This window comes from Siniperca chuatsi, linkage group LG20 (assembly GCF_020085105.1).
Source record: "Siniperca chuatsi isolate FFG_IHB_CAS linkage group LG20, ASM2008510v1, whole genome shotgun sequence".
NCBI lineage: Eukaryota > Metazoa > Chordata > Actinopteri > Centrarchiformes > Sinipercidae > Siniperca > Siniperca chuatsi.
The window spans coordinates 21,585,276-21,606,131 of NC_058061.1; the positions used below are offsets into that span (position 1 = coordinate 21,585,276).

At 42.9% G+C, this 20,856-nt stretch overlaps 1 protein-coding gene across 16 annotated transcripts in view; it reads right to left on the reverse strand.

The window, feature by feature from the left end:
- LOC122867748 (protein shisa-6) overlaps positions 1-17,191 on the reverse strand; it is a 68,597-nt gene extending 51,406 nt beyond the window's left edge. For all 16 annotated transcript variants that reach the window (XM_044178932.1, XM_044178931.1, XM_044178928.1 and 13 more), the window contains exons 1-4: positions 17,040-17,191; positions 15,803-16,650; positions 13,616-13,776; positions 5,954-6,055 (exon numbers count right to left, since the gene is read on the reverse strand). In XM_044178932.1, coding sequence (XP_044034867.1) covers positions 5,954-6,055; positions 13,616-13,776; positions 15,803-16,329 — 790 coding nt within the window. In that variant the 5' untranslated portion in view covers positions 16,330-16,650; positions 17,040-17,191. The remainder of the gene's footprint in view (positions 1-5,953; positions 6,056-13,615; positions 13,777-15,802; positions 16,651-17,039) is intronic.
- Positions 17,192-20,856: the final 3,665 nt, after the last annotated feature.

Sequence of the window (20,856 nt, forward strand, 5' to 3'; positions counted from 1 at the left end):
ATCACAGTCCCTCGGAAGTTTCTTCAGAAAGAAACAATTTCATACTTTGTTTTTTTACTTTTTTATTGTTGTTTTGCAATATCTTCCTGTCTGTCTCACCAACATCTGCAATTTGTTTCAGCCTATGTCTCAAATCATTCACTCATTCACTATTAACTGCTCTCTATATACAGTGGTTATTCTATGTAGAGGCCTATATAGTGTGTCAGAGGGAGAAATCCAAAAAGGTTTCAGACTTCAGATTGTTACTTTCATCTGGCACTCATCTAAATGTACCTTTCTTTCTGTTTTTGCAATGAATAATTGTAGGTAGCATCTTCTCAGTGACCATCCATTGTACACTACTTCTTTCATTTAAGCCATGCTGGCACAAATGGTTTTGCATAGGGCAGCGTGGCAGAGTAAAAGGTGACCTGCAGCTCTTCATGTACCAACTCATTGTGGTCATCCCGCACCAAGAACGTGCACAAAGGTGGGCGAACGTTGCCTGAGCAACAGCCCATTTGCCCTCTTTGGCTGAGCTGCCCCTCTGGAGGGAAAAAATAAATTAAACAATTGTTTTATTTATGCTGTTGTGGCTGCATAAATACAAGTAGCCCATAATTGCTTTAGTTAGACTAAATTAAACCGCCATATCATCCAAACTTTTATTACTTTTTGATAGGCATGTCTCTGCGGGACAGAGAGATGTCCGCTGTCATGTGACACTGTAGCATCCAAACTTGGTATTGTCGCCGTTGTGTGAGGGCTTTTCTGTAGGGGGCTAACCCCAAAAGCTCCAGTTCAGAGAGCATTGGAGAGCCTGGTGATCAAGTAAAATACTTCTAATAGCTGTAGTGAAATATGGGATGGTAAGGTCAGAAAATATATTCACGAAATCCTATATGACATTCTGTAATTGTTCTGTATTCTAGTACATATTTATACATACAAAACTAGATATAGCCTCCTCCAGTCTAATTCCTGGGCTTCACCAGGAAGCACTGAGTCAAGTCACTGTCAGCATCACGTCCATGAAAATTCAGTTGTCTTAGTGTATTTTCGCAGTGAGAGATGGAAGTTGATGATTCAGTCGGATGTTCAGAATTGAAATGATTAGAATTGTTGAACCGGCAAAGTATATATAAGGTACTTGCTATTTTAAATAGTAGTTCTACAATGCCCAATCAGTTTTGAATGGAAAATGCTGTGGACAATGGTATTCTTAACTCTGATTAATTCAGTTTAAGATGAGGCGCAACCACAAGGCTCCAGACCAGAGTGAGGTAGAGCATGCTGAGCTGAGTTACTATACAGGCCAGTAAGAGTGGGATAAAGAGAAAGATAGACGCTGTGGACAATGGTATTCTTTACAATTCAGAATTGCATGTATGTCTATAATGTGTCTTTGTGACAACAGCTTTGTTAAAGCGCTATAGAAATGAAATGGTATTGGATTGGAAAGACTGATAGCATTTTGCCTGGCACTGTCTTTATATTATGGAAATTTCATAGACAGAAATGTTTATTATGGAAATCCAGACATTCTGTGGTATTCATTCATGGAGATATGAGATATGAGTACAAATACTTGGTTTTGGATGATACAGTGAAGTATATTCAATTTCCAATGGCTCGAATTTGCAAAATCTCCTTTAAAAATTGTACTTTACATGATGTATACAATGTCAACTCATAATCATCAAAGAGTTTATGTTTGAAGTTTGAATATTGTGGTTTTCACTTTTTTGGTTTCAAAAACGTTTCCTCAAAGTTTGAATGCTTTACTACATAGCTTCTGCTGTCATACACAAGTAATTAAATGAAGGACCCTTGTGCCATGTTGAAACGGTGTGATCACCATACAGGGACACGTCTTTTACAATCAAATTGATAGATGGCAGTGTTAAGCTCAAAACGCAAAATCCTATTGCTGCTGAAACTAGTTACAAGAAACTATATCTGCAATAATGTATGAGGGGCCGTATGAGCCATAATACATTCTGGCCCTCTCACATACATCCATTCTCCTTTCACGTACATATATTTTCACTCAAACATGAATTTATTTTCATTCTTACACCCACACATTTTCACTCTCATATTTATATATTTTCACTCACACATTCATACATTTGCTAGCCATGTGACAGCTAGCTAACGTTAGGCTCTATGTGAACAAAACAGCAGAGAGAAACAGACTTAATTGCGGTTTGGGAGTTCCAAGCGAACTCCTGAAAGCCATCGTTGTAGATGTGCAGCCATGTCAGAGGATTAACGTGGTTGCGGCTGTAGTTTAGCATTTTTTCCTGGCATTTTTTTAAAAAACAAACTTTTTGGCTCTACATATCTTCAGAGTAGAGTCAAAACGTTTTTTGAAAGTTCAAGTAGGCCTGCTATGAGGAAGTTGCCAGTATCTTACAATGGAGGTGACTTTCCCTGCACAGTTATGTACAGTGAAACTACTAATTTTATACGGCCATAAGAACATTTTGAGCAGAAATCTATTGTGCTTCTCAGCAAACCTAACATGGAAACGGTTTTATCATTATAGACTTCTTTGGTGATGCTACACATAAGACTTATTTAATATATGATGTGTAATATAATGTTTTTATTTGGGAATCCCATTAAGTAGTCAAACAATGGCTGTACAGTACAACTGCATGAATAGACGCGCATCAAAATCCAAACGATGGCCTCTGACATGATCGCACATCTACGACGACGGCTTCCAGGAGTCTGCGGCGACGCCAGAGGCTTCAGAGCGGACGAGGGGACTGCTAGTTCAGGAAGAATGACGTTCTGTATGCAGATGTAAATCACACTCTCCTTGCCCCCTCCCCTCAGACCTGACCTCAATCACAGCGCAATAAATGAGCTGCAATATATATGTATGCTGAAAATATATGTACGTGAAAGGAGAATGTATGTATGTGAGAGGGCCAGAATGTATTGTGGCTTGTACGGCCCCACATAATAATGTGTTAACTTACACACAATTGTTTATATTTCATTATTCTTAAAAATTGATTTGTGGTTAGTTAAATTTCCAGATTTTATACCATTTAGGTGCATGCTGATGGGGGACACCTAAAATCAGGTTGGGTGGGGGGGCCTGCCCTTTTTTCAGGTTAGAGCCTCAAAAGGTCTGTGCACGTCCCTGCAAACAAAGCTCCACTGATCTTGGTGACAGGTACAGCGCATTTCCTGCAGCTGATTCACAAGAAAAGTTTTATTTCCACTGCGAACAAACAACTTCAAACTTCAAAACTTGTTACGAATTAGTACGTAGTATGAAATTAGGACACAGATGAAATCTCTGTGTATCCTAGAGATGGCAACAACAAGTTCATGACCCTTCTCTAAAAGGTTGCTGAAAGGCATTTTGGGAAATGTAGGACACCACTAACTGAAGTAGAATTGCACAGGGCAAGCTGAGCTGAAGGTTAGTACACCAAAAAGGTAGATTACAACAAACTAACTCTTGGACCGCAGTATGAGGTTGGATTTTAGTTTCCCACCCAGCGCTCATGGCAGATCTCATTTAGAGTTCAGCGCAGGGTTGTTTTGTACCCCGTCACACAGATGTGAAGCATCCAGCTGCTCTGACCTAACATGTCCTCCCCAAGGGCTGCGCTGCAACACACACACACACACACACACACACACACACACACACAGCTTGCCATATAATTAATAACCAAACACGTATGCCTGTATAATTAAGCAACGCTGGCTTATCCAAGCCAGAGGACTACATCATGACTCCTACACCTTGTTCTGTCAGTGTGGCAAAAAACATATATACTAAAAAAAAAAAACAACTGAGACACAGCAAAGAAGGCAACATCTGTTTCCAGATTCACATGGAAACTGAATTTTTCCCCTGACTCACCAGTGAATACCTATTTGCATTCTCTTTTTTTTTCCCCAGCATTGTTACTCTCAGCCAGAGCAAACCAAGCTGTGCAAACCTTTTCAAAAATAATGAAGCTCGGTATGATTTAAATTCAACCGGACTGTTTACTTGCTGTTAACCTCAACGTGACTCCATCGCATCACTGCAAGTTCACATCAGCCCACAGGTTCACCGCTCTGGACGTTAAAATCCATCCACAGATTTTGGATAAATTCACTGCTGGGTCAAGTGAAGGATCAAGTGATTTACTAACTATTTGTGAATCATTAAACTGGAGAGAGAAATGACTGTGTGTTGTCAAAAACACTGAACACACTTTAGGTAGGAGCAATTTATATCCTTCAATCAGTCAAGGAGAGAAGTAATTTTTAATGTAGCTGAAGCCATTCCGCTTTTGTGGATATGAAGAGTGCTTTTAAAGAGACCATGAGAGTGCGGGGGAGGCTTGGTTAAACTGTTCGTTTCCCTCCACCACCCTGAAGTGATTGTACACTAGTGAAATGCTAAAGATAATACCAAGCAGAAACAATAACCAACCCAAACTTCAGACCAGTGTTTCATTGATTTTAGGATTCAATCCACAGTAATAGCTGCCTCTGGGCCCAAGACAGTCAAACAGAGACGTTGGTAAGAAAAATGCTTTTAAAGAACTGAGGCTCTTGTATGTGCTTCACATAGTTTTTTTGTTTTTTTTTTTTTTACAAGAAATAAAAAATTTTGCCAGCAGACCTTTCCAAGATCTCAATCTGTCACGTTTCATTTGTTTTTGCAGCAGAAGAATCAAAGGCTACCCACAGCAAGAAAACACAGATTTGACTGCACAGCTGCTGAACGCTAAACCATACCCCATGCTGCTGTTGTGACAAGTGTATAGCCGGAGATGCCGGAGTGATGCTGTTGTGATATTTGTACAGAGCGAAAAATCTATTTAAAAGAATCAGGATTCATAAAACCTAATCATTTTTTTCTCATTACTCATCTCTGGTAGAGATGCAGGGTGGGGGGCGCTACAGAGAATATCAGCAGAGTTTGTTGTTTTGTTTTTTTTCTTGCTGCATATGAATATGAATACCATTGTGAACTGGACCCCCTCTGGGGATGAAAACAAATGAAGCAAAAAGCAAGGAGAAAAACAGCTAATTTCATGTAAACATAAATGTGATGGTTCGCCATTAAAAATGAAAGTGGAGAGAAGCCCCTGCAGTTTTTTGTGCACTTGGAAACAAAGCCATGATACTTTGTAAAAGACGATCAGATTCTGCTGGGAGAGGAGCCACACATGCCTGCCAAGCAACACATAAATCTGAAGTGGTATTTATTAATGCAACGACAGGTCATCAGCTACTGTAATTAGGATGATGAACAGGAAATCAGCAGGTTTTGAGACCAAAGAGGAAGAGTGGAAATACATACGCAGCAGTGGAACCAAATTACATTTAAATCATGTCGATTTTTACTAAAGCAGTCAGCCACCATGACACATTACAAGCATTCCCGCTCTGGCACAAACACATTCAATTAAACATTCGAAAGCAGTATCAGGTAAAGGGGCTCGCCTTGCAACCCCCGCAAGGTGACACAAACACACACACGCAGGGGCTGGTTTGTGGAGCCAAAATGGATGGGAATAAATCACAAGAGCTCAGACAACATGGCTGCATACTAATTAGTGTATTACCCATGGGAAAACTCTGCCCCCCGACTAATGGCTGCATGTGTGTGTGTGTGTTGTGGACGTGTGTGTGAGTTCAGAGTCACCTTCTCCACCCCGTTGTCGCCCATCAGCAGCGGTAAGTGTGTGCTTGCTTGTATTTAATTGCAAAATGCAGAGGCAGAAGTTCATGTGAATTGCTTGGGAGGGAAATTGAATCTGGAAACATTTCACCTCTGTCTGTGTCTTGCTGTTGATCACCGGTTTTGTAAGTGGAACATTACGCGGGTAGCTTTAGCATTCAGCAGGTATACAGAAGAGTGCTCGTAGATAAGAAGAGTTAATTCAATCTGCTGTGTGAGAAAAGAGAAGAAAAGAAAAGAAAGTAAAAGGTACTTTACCTTTTGGATGGCCTCGACCCAATGTCACAAAGCCAGAGGAGATGAAGTTGTGAAGGTCAGCGCCTCCGCTGCTCCGGACGCTCTCCTTTCCATAGTGGAGACCTGTTCACACACACACACACACACACACGGAGGCAGGCATGCAGGGCCACCACACAGGAACATATAGAACCGTCCACATACACACATTTAAGTGGAAACACACAGGGATGCATGCACACGCACATACACACAGACACAATCAGTCGGGCAGACATATACACACAGTGTTAGTATTCTAATCAGTTCATCATTAGCAACATTAGCAACAGCTAAAACAGTGGTTCCCAATCTGGGGGATGGGACCCTCCCAGGGGGTCACAAGATAAATCTGAGGGATCACAAGTAGATTACCAGAGGTAGGCAGGTAGGAAAGCAGAAAAAAAAAATATTTATGATGATTTGACTTTTTTATTTCATGAATTACTTGATTAAGCTTTTCATCTGGTTGACCCATAGAGGCATGCAACCAATGACAACAGGTCATAAGCAGATATTTCTACATTTGAAAGGGGCAATCCAACAATTTTACACATCAAGTGCACATCAGTTTACTAGTCACATGTAGTACTACCTGGCCAAGATAGGCAGCAATAAACAATGGGTTAAAGACAAGACAGATAACAAAAAAATAAGAATTAAACAGAAATGAGATTATAACATCCTAAGTAAGATTTCATCCTAAAAACAACCTAAATGGCACCTTAAAACAAACCAAGAGCTATCAAAAACCATAAAAACAACTAAGACCAATCCAAAACAATAACTGAAATAGACTAATACATGAAGATTCTAAAAGATTCTAATACCCAGTCTTTTTAAGCTTGAGCCATATTAGGGACTAAGGCACGACATGGGGGAAGTGGAGAAAGGTTCAACTTCATTCAGATGTCCTCTGACACTCTGGAGCAACAGCTTGGAGACACCCGGTTGGACTTGTTTGATTCCCTTCAAAAAGGGAGGCACAGTTGTTTTTCCTCTTCAACTCAACTACGTAAAACGTCAAACAACATGGAGGACATGCTGAGTGTCGCGGTCAACAGCTTCCCAATTCTCTGTGATATCACAAGCTACCAATACTTGAATAATAAAAATGATGCATGGAAACAAATCTTGCTCTGGAAATGAATGACTTTGTTGTGAGTAAGACTAGTGGCAATAGGACAAAATATCTGCCCAAGCAGAGCTGAGTTTGTCATACTCAGTGCTAGTCACAAACTTCGGGCTTGTGAGAGGCAAGAGTGAGCCTGCCGCTTCGAGTCTGTATGTGTGAACAGAGGGATAAAGTCAGGGCATCTCAGCATCTACTGCTTCAATTTTGACCATTCTTTTTTAAATCTGTCTCACAAGTTTTTCAGCTTTATGGAAGAGTAACACTAAGTCACTTGTAGGGCTGCAACTAACAATTATTTTCATTATTGACTGATCTAGCGGTTATTTTCTTGAATAATCGAATAATCATTTGGTCTATAAAAATGCAATTTCCCAAAGCCCAAGGTGACGTCTTCAATTACAGTTCGATTCAGTGGTGCTTTATTGGCATGGGAAGCACATGTTTATATTGCCAAAAGCAAGTGTGAAATAAAAACATGTACATAAGCAGAATAATATGTCTTGTTTTGTCCAACAGCACTCCAAAAGAACAGAAAAAAAAGGATCAAAATCAACGGAGCAGAATCAGAGATATCGCCTTTTTTATTCCACACATTCTTCTTCTTTGTCAAAACCTGGCGCCTACATTACCCACAATGCAACTTAACCGCCAACAGTTCAGTCAGAGATTCAGGGTGTGTTGTGCTAGTAGCAGCTATCGTAGCCTCCAGCCTCTAGCCTCCAGCAGAGATGAGGAGCGGGCTACAGAAGTCTGGTAAGCTCACTTCTTTCTAACTCCCCAGATTTGTTTCATCTTCAAACTTGTAGTCTTCAGCCCCAACCGACGCTGACTCAAGTGGCATCACTTGAGGCAATTCATCAGACACACAGCTCCCTCTGGAGTCACAACCTTTTTTCACATATGCAGTAGTACTCCTCAACACCTGTGAACAGACTGATGTGTAAAATCTGTGGAGTTCCCCTTTAAAATATTTAGTTTACTATCACTAGACAAAGCAAATCATCAAATCCTCACAACTAATTGTCAGAAAAGTTGTAGATTATTTTTCTGTCAATTGACTAATCAATTCATCAACTAATCATTTCAGCTCTAATGACCAGAATTCACCTTTAAGGGGTCACAAGCCACAAAGGTTAGGGATCACTACGCTAAAATAAAGTTCACCAGGTCCCATGTTAAAGACGAGAAAATAGTGTTTGGGCTTTTCCATCATGTTCTCAGTGGCCCCAGTTGTGTCATTTTCATGGTGAACGACCCTGTGGTGTCTTTCCCTCAGGCACAGATAGATGGAAAATGGTGGAAAAGTGAACCATACAGGCAAACATAGTGCGACGATGCTCAGGAAAAAAAGCAATATGTTTCAACCACCCACATACCAATGCACTTTGAACTCAATCACACCTCTCCCTGTGCTGCTTTCATGGCTGCAGATAGAGTATCTGCTGGGGTTATTTTCCCATTCCATCATACCAGCAATTCTGTGTGTGACACACACACGCTATTGTTGTCTCCCGTTTCACCTTTGTCATTGGTAGGCCACTCCACGACTCCACTGCGACAACCCTTGAATCTGAAAGACCCTTCAAAAGCAATCCCCTCCTTTCCTCCTGCTCCCATTCCCAGCTCATTAAGGTGAGGTAGCATGAAGAGCCTGCAGGGGGAAGGCTACGCATTATGAATTTATCATCCTCGATACAAAGAAAATCATGACTTTCACCTCAACTACGTGCCGTGGAAATGAACGGCCGCTGGAGCTAGCGGGCGCTGAGGATTCATATGGTAATACTTTTTTAATCAGACTTCTTCGCTGGACACCTACACCTCTGAATTACCTCTGAGTGTGGGAAAATGTGAATAATAAGATAATTATATCATGAACTGAGCTGGATGTGGTTCTGTGTGGCTGTCATCTGGGAGGGTATCCCCCTCCAAGGTCGATTAAGCTTTAACACAGCCAGGCAGAGGTAATTTACATGGTATACTGATTTTATAGCATTATCAGATGCCGATCTGCTGGAGTGGACATGGAGTTGTGTACATCACCTCGATTAAGTTGTTCAGCTGGAGCTCGGCATCGCATATCTTCATATCTTTATCTTCCTCTTGCGCTCTCTCAGTAGAGAGATACATGCTGAAGCCTCTTTAGAAAATAAAATGTAGCTTTTTAAACGCCATCTTGGCGTTTTCTACCTCTTTTAACCCTACCCCTGCCCTCTCACAAAAACTAATGGTGCAGTGCAGTAAGTCCTGACCCACACACCATAATTAACTGGTACTGTTACTGGAAAGAGATGCTGATGGATCCCTGCCTCCACACCTGAAACCTCTTCAAACACACACACACACACGTACACCCAGGGGACCAAAGGTCCAGCTGTATAATAAGGGGCAATAATGAGATCTAGGGCAGCAGACAATTAGGTGGGGTCTCTCAGACGCTGAGCTTTAACACAGGAGGAAGCTTCTATTAGACATGTTGATGCAGTCAGCATAGAAATGTTGTTTTTAACACGTAGGTGATGATTATCTGGCCAATGGGGAGCCAGCGAGGTCACAGTGGAGATGTTTTAGCTGCACACTTTAAGGATTAATTGGAGGGAGGTTGCAGGAAGAAGAGGGAAGTGTTTTATGTGTGTGTGTGTGTGTGTGTGTGTGTGTGTGTGTGTGTGTGTGTGTGTGTGTGTGTGTGTGTGTGTGTGTGTCTGTGTGTGTGTTAGGGATGCCACGGTGAGGAAATTTTCCCACCAGTTAATAAACTCGTGACAACAGCGGTATTACCGATTACACCGGACATTGTACAAGAAAAGATATTCGTCCATGACGCTCAATATCTGTAGAGCGCCTACTTTGATCTTTAACGTTAGCTCTTTAGGTCCTCCCCTTACTCTGAACAAAACCAATGCTTACTGTGTGTGTAGATTAGAGGTGTTGTTGCCTCCAGATGCTGCCACCTTCATCCGTCAAAGTTTACAGATTGCCTCATTAACGTTATCAGGTTCCCTATTAGCATTGGGTTTAAATCTGAAATATTGCAAAAAAAACAGCTTGCTTTTTGCTTCAACACCAAATCCTGTGCCATCGTCTTGTCGGTCAACTCTCCTTACTCTCGTCACGTGACAAGTGAAATCTGACTCCTGCTGCTCTGTACGGAGCAGACACTTTCAGTTTATAATTGTCCGTCGTCCGACTAACTATTGATAACAGCTTAGTATTTTACAAATTAGAGTTTTTCATTTGATGAACGTGGGCGCTGATAAGCGAAAATGAACTAAATGGGTTTTATTTCTATGCAAAAAAGCAGGAACGGCGGTGGGGGCGGTGGGCAAGTAATGGGTGTGTAATTGTTGTATGCCCGAACACCATGTTAACACCAGTAACACCGACTACCATGGCAAGCCTAGTGTGTGTGTGTGTGTGTGTGTGTGTGTGTGTGTGTGTGTGTGTGTGTGTGTGTGTGTGTGTGTGTGTGTGTGTGTGTGTGGCAGTGCTTGGGGCAGGTGGGCTTACTGAGTATGATTAAAAAAGTGCATTTTGGCGAATAATTAGAGTAACTAAATCACTGTTTTGTTATTTGGGCAAAACTTCTTGATTGAGTAACTCTCAGAGAGCACACACTACACACACACACACACACAAAGCTACGTGCTTTAAAAATACCTGAAGGTCACGTCAAAGCTGCTAAATAGCTGGAAATGTTATTCTATCATCACGACCTTCTATCATTGTCCACAGCAGCTGACCTTTCAGCTTGGGAGGTTGCTCCCTCTGCATGAGCATACACTCTAGCAGAGTCAGTCTTCTCGTTCTGCTTATTCTGATTCTTCTGGTGCAGTAAACACAGCCCCATAACTCATAATCCAATTTGCCTATTCTTTTTTTGCAGAACTGCTATATAGGAGTAATTGTTTTTTTTCTTTGGTTTCTGTTGAGTAAACTGAGACAGACGAAACAGCTACTCTCTGCACTACCTGAAAACTATATTTCATCATTCTGTGCATTAAGAAAATGTCAGAGAGGAAACCAAGCAACACTTTTCAAAAAAAAAAAAAAAAGGGGCAAATCTTTGCCTGCGGTGTGCGGTAAATAAATTACATTTGAAGAGAGCTGTGGGCCAAACTGCATTACTCAGAGAAGCGGTTATTGTTTACTTTAACCAAAGGCGAACAACTGTGAAGGTATCTACTCCTCCCTTTCGAGGTCTGATCCTTGTCGTGTGTTTACACCCCGACCTAAAAGAGGATCTGAGCCCCACAACAATGCAGAGTGGATGCGAATAAATATAGTAGCACATGCGCTGGTATCATATTATGCTGTCTGTGCTGTTTTTGCTTTAGGCCCTGTTTTTTTTTTGTTTTTTTTCAAGAGGAATATATCGTTCTAAAAATGCAGAGAAGTTTTGCAGTGCAGCAAGGGTACCGTGTCACCACACACGGCCTGCAATGTGAAAAAATAAATCAGCATGTATTTTTAGAACTGAGCCTAAACAAAACTATGAGGATGAAGAAGAAAAAAAAAACTTCGGTAAGGAAGTGATTACTGCTGAGAGCTAGTGGGCATCATTTCATGCTGAGGATCAAATGAGAAACTGACTTTATACCCACTCTTGACATAAGTTGATAGGATCCTCTTGGGCCCTTTAGCCACTTGCTTTATGAGGCCTCTCCACCTGATTATAAAGTGTCTCCAAAAAGCCTCTGGATGTGAGGTGCCATTCTTAGCGGCGACGACTCCAGCCGAGGACCCTCTCCTTAAGAGGCCTGCCTCCCCGCTCTGTGCCAAATGCCCATTTAGGTGCACATGAATATGCATTTTCTATGAGAGCGAGTGGGCTCCCTCTCCACAGCACCTTGGAGCCTGTTAGGACATCGAGCGGAGCTCCCAATTTATAGGCGCGCATTAACCACGCTTTTGCCCGGCCTGTCACTGCCTTTCATGTCCAGCCCCGTCAGGACTGCTGTGGTCCCTGATGAGGTGGGGGGGGGGGGGGGGCTTTGCTGCTGTAGACTGAGCTGAGCCGGCCTGAGTTGCAGTGATTGTGTGCAAGCAGGCAAAACAGTCGCAGCCAAGCAGAGCGTCAGATAGACAGATAAAGTGATGCCCTTTACTGAGTATAAATACATGCAAGGTTGTACTGAAGGCAGCCTGCCACGTGCAGCTACGTATCAGCCGTGGCCCCTGCATGGCCAGCTAGTGACCATTAGTAATAGACTGATGCAGCGACTGAGTGGGGGAGACACTAAGTGTATGAACACAGACTGTGGTTGCAGCAAACACTGAGCTGCAAGAAAATGTTCCCAGTAAGTATTTGATAGAGGGCAATGTGACAGAAAGAGGCCAAGTTTACATGACATACAAGAGTCGGTAAACCCAAATACAGCTGGAGTATGCACAATCTATTATTTATTTACAGACAAAGATGCAAAAAAAAAATAATGTCTGTCCTGTAGCTCAAATCAACTGTAACAACTACATGTATTGTATCAGGTGCTGTGATGTTTGGCTTTCAGAACTTCAGAAATGCAGCTGCAGTTCTGTCATAACCAGTAGAGGCCTTCCACGCGCCCGGACACATGCTTCCCTGTCTTCCCGGGCATTGAGAAGGTATATGTGGCTTTCAGGGAACCAGGGTAGGGTAAGGATTCAATAAAAGTCCTGTTTTACATACTGTAATGCCCGGTTAAAGGAGCATTGGAAAAAGTATTTTTTTAAATAAGTCAGGTAGCTGACTAACTACACACATATCATCCTTTTTCAACGGCTGCAAAATCAACACCTAATGTGTGAACTATTCCAGTGTTTAAAACCAACATTGAAATATTTCTTTACTTCTCCTGCACTGAGGCTACACGTCTTTCTTTTTTCTCTCCATCTCAGCGACTCCTTTGTGTTTCTAATATCTTGTTATTTTCCATCTGTGTCCCTCTCCCTGAGTGTCTTTGCCTCTCTCGATCTGATAACGCCTGCTTTGCCGAAGAACCTGCCGGCGTTGACTGGGTTCGCCTGGACTCCCGTTTTTCCTGCACAGCTCTCGGCCATATTACCGATTTATGCTCCCTGTCTGTTCTCTGAATCGTGGGGTTAAATCACGCCGTGCGTGCTGCGTGTGATTCACCCACTGAGAGACTGAGAGGTCATCACTTCCAGCCTGTCAGAGACTGCAGGGCCGCGCTACCTTGCCAGCCTGTAATTATCTCCAGTAGCAGGCCCCTCTTTTCCGCTGTCGCTCTCTCCCTCGCACTCTCTTGCTCAAATCGGATGATTACTGGATGTTAACATTGGAGATTACACTGTTGAAAGGGTGAGCACAGTGGGTGCTCTTTGGAGGGGAATGCAGAATTTTGCACGGAAATAATGAATATATCGCAAATGCTTTACATAGACACACTGAGCAAAGGGCTAAACTGCTGAAATCTGTCTTCAAGCTATTTTTGATCAACAGTCATGACACGTAAACTAGTGGATTCTTGTGAAGCTTTGAGTATCGAGTGGAGAGAGAGGATAGCTCTTACCGTGGTTGGATTTGGAGGTGTGAACGGGAGTGTAGTGGTTCTTGGATGAGGTTCTGACTGGTGTGTTGTCTTTGGGTGAGCCGTTCATCGCCGCAAAATTCTCACAGTCATATTGCGATATGGGGATGGGCCCCTGCTGCCTCAGGATGTCTGCAAGGGCCCTGGAAAAAAAACAAGAATGACTGTTAATACAGCACCAAAAAGATGTTTCTCTTCTTGTAGTTTCTCTCTCTCAGTGCAGCTGAACTGAGTTAAAAATGAAGCGATAGCACGGCTGTTTTCTGCATGCCGAATGGCTGCTAATTGTTAAGACAGTGTTGTGCTATTATGGGTAATTCAGGGCTGCTCTGTTTCTTCTGCTTTTTTTTTGCTTTTTTGTTTACGTCTGGGAACATGACGAATGTTCATTTGCAAGAGAAACACTGGATGTGTGAGTATCTCGTCTAATTGGGTTGAATTTGAATGTTTTTCAGACCGCACCAGGTGCATATGGTAGGATGGAGCCCTCGAGGGGGGAGAGTGGAAAAGAGGGAGAAGCAATCATGATGAAAGAAAGTTCAAAAAGTGTTTGTTTGCCTTTTCTGGCATCACATTTGAAAAAGGAAATCAAATTACTTTTGCAGCACTGCAGCAGCTCAAAGCTTTTGTACGACAAATGTATCACCAACGTAACCTTTGCTTTTAAATTAATATTTTAGCTCCCCCCCTCTTCCTGTTACTTATTGAATGTGCAGCGGTGCATGCATGTCACACGACCTTGACACAGCCCCAACGTTAACACTATCCATTATTCACAGTCTTAAGGTTGCTCAAGTGTTGAATAATGCATCTAATAAAAAAAAAAAAAGCTATTCAATCTTGAGGAAATAATGTGTGTCAGCATGTGTTCACTGATGTGGGTACAGTCTACAACATGTGGTCCACTCATGTATGATAACTCTCATATGGTGAAGCCCCAAGAGGAAGCAGGAGCCAGCTGAGAAGGTGAGATGCATAATTTGCCATGGTATCCAATCTCTGCTAAACATTCTTGTCATATCCCCAACTGAACACACCAGACAGCCATGTGCTGATGTGCAGAGGGTGGGGGGTGGGGGTGGGGGTGGGGGTGGCGTAGGACTCTGGGTAGGTTGTGGTCGCCCTGACTTGGTTGCCTCATGAGCCAAATATCTGGGCTATAGTTAGATTCAAACATGAGCGACGCCATTTTTATCCCAGCTTAATGGAAAAAAGAAAGATTTGATCTGCAAATATAAACTAACAAACATCCAATATAAATGTTCTCACTCCCACACATAACAGATGCGCACACACACTCTTTCTTCGTGAACACCAGACTACCACAGTCACTGTAATTCACTAACAAGGACCACACTGACTGTGAGTTTTTAAGGTTTAATGAAATGGGGGAAGTATTGGATGTTGAGGATGGATGAATGGATGTGAGGATGGGGATGAACGTGGGGGCCGGTCTGGGACGGATATACTGAAGGCCGGGGAGGAGGAGACTCAGTGTGAGGGATCTGTCTCTGGAGTTGAGTTGAGCCAATTAGACGGTACCTGGAAAAGGAGAGATGGGAGAGGTATGCAAGGGATTGAATGAGAGGGGATGAAAGGAGGGAAGAGAGGGTGAATGGATGTGAGGAGGGATGGGCAGAGGGAGGGATGGGGTAGGAAGGTAAATGGATGAGGGGGAGGGAAAGGGAGAGTGGGTCGAGAAAACTGAGACAAACAGGACAGGATGGGTCGACCAGGTATAGGTAGGCTTGACGGGTGATTAGAGGTGTAGCTGAGGCGTGGCCCTGCTCCCAAACCTAAGTTAATAATTAACTTCATTAGTTCACTTTCAAGTCCTCCATAATTATTTTAGGTACACTTCTTAGGGATTTAATATCTGCTGATTCTCAGAAGTACGCTGCCAGTCTGATTTCTAGTTCATTATTTCTGATTTAGGGAATGAAAACACTCTGACCTCCACTTTAAACACAGATATTATGACATGAGTCTTGACCTTTGACCCCTGTCTACAAAGGGGTCTATTATGTCTGTCTGAATTATAGTATATCATGTCATATTCTATATGGTGCAAATGATGAGCTCTTAGTATGGGACTTATAAGCCTACACAGTGCATGGATTCACAAGTCTTTCTCGCATTATGTGATTTTACAGTCTTCTACCCACTCACCTATGTATGTTCATTTCCTGAGGCGGCTCTGTAGCTTTGTCGTACGCAACTTTGACCGACACTCCCAGCACGATGATGAAGGCTATGATCCCACAGGTGATATAGACCGCCGTGTTGGTCTGATCCATGCTCGGATCGTACGTTTCACCGGTCGGGATGGGGGACGGGGCGGCCGTCTGCACCCACCCCGGCGTTTGGTAGTTCTTGCAGGCTTTCTGATCCAGCCGGTCTTTCTTGTACTCGCAGCAGAAGCGCAGGTAGCACGTCCCGCAGCAGTACCGGTGGTCCGTGTTGTTGCACTCGAACAGCTTGTCATACTGCCCGCTCACGTCGTAGTAGCCCAGGCAGGTGTCGTGGGTGCTGGCGGGCGCCGGCTGCGGGGTCTTCGGCGGGACGACCGTGGGGACCGCGGTGGCTTTGGGAGCCTTCCTGGGCGCCTGCTTGGGTTTTTTAGCGCCTGTAGCGGCGCTCAGCACGCTCAGCGGGTCCAGATATATTAGCAGCAACAAAAGGTGCCTTATCCCCATGGTAGTGTGAAGAACTCTTCAAGTTTTATGTTTTTGGCAAAGACACTTCAAGTCTGGTTAAACATGCAAGGGTTTAGTCTTGTGTAAGTTTCGCCACCGAGTCTTCCCCCACTCGCTCAGTCTCCTGTGCCGCCGTCATGCTGAAGACAACTGTGTGTAGCATCGGGGAGCGGTGGCAGGAGAGCACCATATCCCGACCGGGAGGGAAGCTGACGGGTGCCCGGGCTCTGCGCGCTCTCCCTCGGCTGAGCGGCGTGTGAGAGCCGCGGTGCGTCGCTGTTTCCTGGAGACCCAGTCAGTTCTGCTCAAGTCAAAGTTAGGCTGGAGAAACAAATCAGCCAGACGGGCTCATTAGGCATTATCCTCTACGTCAGAGTCACGTCATTCATTAATTAGTAGGCTTCTACACGTCCAAATAACTTGGCAGATTTTAGTCATGAAAAATGATCCTATTTGAAGTCTTGCAGTTTGCACGACGCATTCAACTTGGTAGCATGACACCCACACAGCACTGTCATCTTCCAAATGAATGTGTGTTATGTTTATGTTAAGCATTGCATCCCTGCCATCGCTGCACTCAGCTGAATGTGGATACAGGACAATTTCTGTTCATGTTTTCAAATAAAATTCAAAACAGAAAATGTAATAGGCTACATTTGATTTTTCTTGAGATATTCAAAAAGGTGGGAGTGTGAAAAAAGCCAGCCTACCTCAGTGAGGATACCCGCTGGGGAGCTGCTCTCTGTCTGGGTCTCCGAAAGTGAGGAGAACATCAGCGCTCTGAGCCCCGGCTCTCCCTCTCTCTTCTCTCCTCCTCGGCTTTCTCCCTCCCTCCGCCTCTTACATCACTACAGTGCTGGCGTCAGAACTCAGCCAAGTATCGGTAAATTGCACCCCCACCCCCACCCCACCACCTCCTCCAAGCAAGCAAGAAAGCAAGCTTGGTTATTGGCATTAACACTTCTACAATTAAATGGCTGCACAGACGTCTGTCCGCAGAACATGGTTGCTGGATGTCTTGGCAACCACCTCCACACTGCACGTCTTAACACTCGCGTGTGTATTTGCATTCACAGTTCCTTGACCTTCTGTACAGCTGACTGTTATCGTGCTGCAGGTACATGCCTGTAAACAAGCATCGTTTTCAGAATGAAACAGTAATTGGCTGTGCTCTCTCACTTAATACACTCATTAGTTCAGATAAAGTCGTTCATATTGGTCTGTAGCCAAGCCATGGCACCTGGGGGATTATGGAGAACTGATAGGGCTAAATTACCAGTGAAGTGTGTTTCAACACTGCTCCACTGAAATGAACCAAAGCTGTACAGCACACTCCTACACACAGCGCTGTCCTTGTTAAAAAATGCCTGCTACTTCTGTAGCTATCATTATCCATGGTCACCAATGAAAACCATGTATATTTAGTTTATGTGTAAGGGAGAACAGCAAGACATTGACAGTTGCGGAAGCAGTGTCCGATGTACTGTACAAAGCTAATTTCCAACACCAGTCCATTGATGGGCATTTCAAGCAGTCATTAAAATGACATGTTACAGCTTAAAATCTAAGTAATTTAAGTGTAGGTCTTTCCAAACGAAGACTTTCACTAATTGACACATTTAACCGGACAGGAGGACCAGATCAGCAGGTTATGATGAAAAACTGCTCTCAGTGGCGTTTGGTTGGAGAGCACTGAGCTGTACGCCATATTTGTACTCAACACTTTCCGATCACAATCTACCGAGGGTGTCTTGACATCAGCAGCTCCAGATAGGTGTGGAAGCTGCGGGGTGAGAGCGGGACCTTAAATCGTAGTGGTTGGTTGGGAATGCATGCAACGTGATGAGAATACAGCACATTGTTTCTGGGGAGTGTTTCTGGCAGGCAGGAGGCTGTAATGATGTGGGCCAAAGGAGCACTAGTAAAGATCAGAGGAGAGAGAGAGTGTGTCATAAGAGCCTGGAGAGATAGCCTGGAGGAAAAAAAATCTAAAGGAAGCCTATTAGAGGAATTACATTTTTCGTCATTTACAGTATATACATTTAACATGTGATCATGGATGTTTATTGTAGACATTGTTAAAATGCGATTGTGTCTGTGTGGTTTAATTTAAACTTATTGCATTTTCAAAATCAATTTTCCAGCAACCTTATCACAACCTCAATGTTACACATGTTACACGACTTTTCCAGTTGCAAGTTACAGTGGAAAGACTGAACAGTGCAAAAGCTTAAGAATTGATGGACATTTGCAGCTTTTTAGTCTCAGGCAAATATACATAGCAACAATCAAGAGAAAATGGACAAAAGTCTTGTGATGCACCTGTGCTCATTAGACTGTGTTTTGCACATTGATATAAACAAAATGTATAGTACATATAGCAGATGGGATTTGTGTTATGGAAAGAAGTACATGCAGAATAAGTCATGGATGTTTAAAATAGTTCTACACAGTGAGCTGTATACTCAGCAGAGAGCGCTCAAAGTAAATTTTTTGCAAAGGCTTGGAAACTTGTCAGGGTAAGTTGTGGAACATCGTTACTAAGATGCAGAAAATGTTGAGTTGCAAAAATGATATCAAGGTCAAGCTATTTCTCTTAAGCTGCACTAATAAATATTTTTATTACTCTAAGAATGATCAAATGAACATGTGTAATGTGTAAAAACGACTCTGCAGTTCTCTCAAGCTCTATGGAGCATTTGACCCTTTTTTAGCTCATTGTTTTGGTTTTCTGGCCCACAACTCCGCTCAGCAGGCTGCTGTTTTCAGCGAAAAAGGCTCTGATAAACCCACTGTACACTGCCTGCCCGGACAAAGTTAGCAACCAGCTGGTGAACATAGTATTTAGAGACCAAAACAGAGCTAAAAGATGAGTCAGTATTGGACTTACATTTGGTAGGTTGACACAAACACAACTCCAAATCAGTGCTAACGTTGCTCTGTGTCTGCTGGATGTGTAAATAGGCAACTGTTTGTCGTCAAAACTACGTTATAAAGTGATAATATGACAATGTTGTGTTTTGAGCTTATTCCACTGCCCCCAAGTGGCCAAAAAAAATCACTTAATGCTTTAAGTCCTTCCTCCTCTATTGAAAATTCAGTTGTGGCTATTGAAATGTCTTGTTGTGAGTTGAGGCTTTAACAAGAGTACAGCACAGGATTGTGGAAAGATTAAAAACCAAACATGTTTCACTGTTCATATGAAAGATTCTGAGCGCTTTTCAGTTGCCCACTCTCTGCATTACATAGCCAGTACATATGTGCAACTAGCATGGACTGATTACCACCACTCTGCTCGATTTCAAATCATTACTGAAGAAGGGTTACAAAATATCTTTGTAGTAGCCAGTTTGCAGTATTTGAACTGGAAAGCCAGCACTCAGCAGGTCAGGAGGTCAGAACACACTAATTAAAGCTGTAAAGCTGCTCTGTGCCAACTGTCCATGATGACCTGCCCTGTTCATTGCAAATAAGTGCACACTCGCCACAATCTTGAAAATTACCATGGCCAAATCAGGGTTATAAATCAAGCTTTAAATCACCTAGTGTGCTTGGACTCATGACCTAGCGTTGGCCAATTAGGACACAGCATTGTCTGTGGAGACTTAGTTGTGATGTTAATTTTAAGAAAAAGGCTTAAAGGTTATATTCTTTATTTTTCTTACCGTCAACAAATCCCATAAAAGACTCAAACCAACAATGAATGTATCATACTTATTATATGTGTGTATCCAAAGCCTTATTCCTCTGTGCCATAGAGCTGCATTGTTTAAAAAAAAAAAAAGATTCAAAACACATCAGTGAGCCACACCGTTGCACTGGGTGACATGTTCCTTCATTACCATGAACACACGCACTGTAGTTTATTTTGACTCAATCCCACATACACGGTCCTGCTGCCGGGAAATCCTCACTAGAGCACCACGTGTGTATTAATCCACAGTTGAAAATAGTCCCTAACAGATGCACTGTTTCCTCCTGTTTGTTTGCTAGAAACTACAGTGACCAGCTGTTTTAGACAATCACAGAGGCTTTTTAAAAAAATGAAACTATACATCTTCAGTGGACAAAGTCAGAGTTGTGAAGTCAGAAAAATTTAGGTTTTGTTCCTTTCATGGGATGTGTTTACAATAAAAGAATATATAGAATACCCCCAGCCTTGTCCTTAAAATATTTGTACCTAAACTACATTTATTTGCAAAATAAATGATCCTTTCTGAGCTGTTTGATAATTGAAAAGAAAAGAAAACTGATTATGATGGGACCTTTAGAAGTTGCCTGAATCCAGCTCCATCAGCACCGCCCGTCAAAGCTTTGCGGGAACAGCCAGCGGTGCCAGATCAGATGGCGCTGCTGCAGATGGAGGTCACACAGCTGACCGCTGCCTTTCAGTCACGTGACATTGTTTATAAAACAGACAAATCTCAAACCCAAGTATGGCTTCTCTATAAGCTGGGAGCAGAAGACTTTTCCTGACTGTGGCACTTTCGCTGCTGTCATCCTTCTGTCGCTAACCCTCCCTGCTTC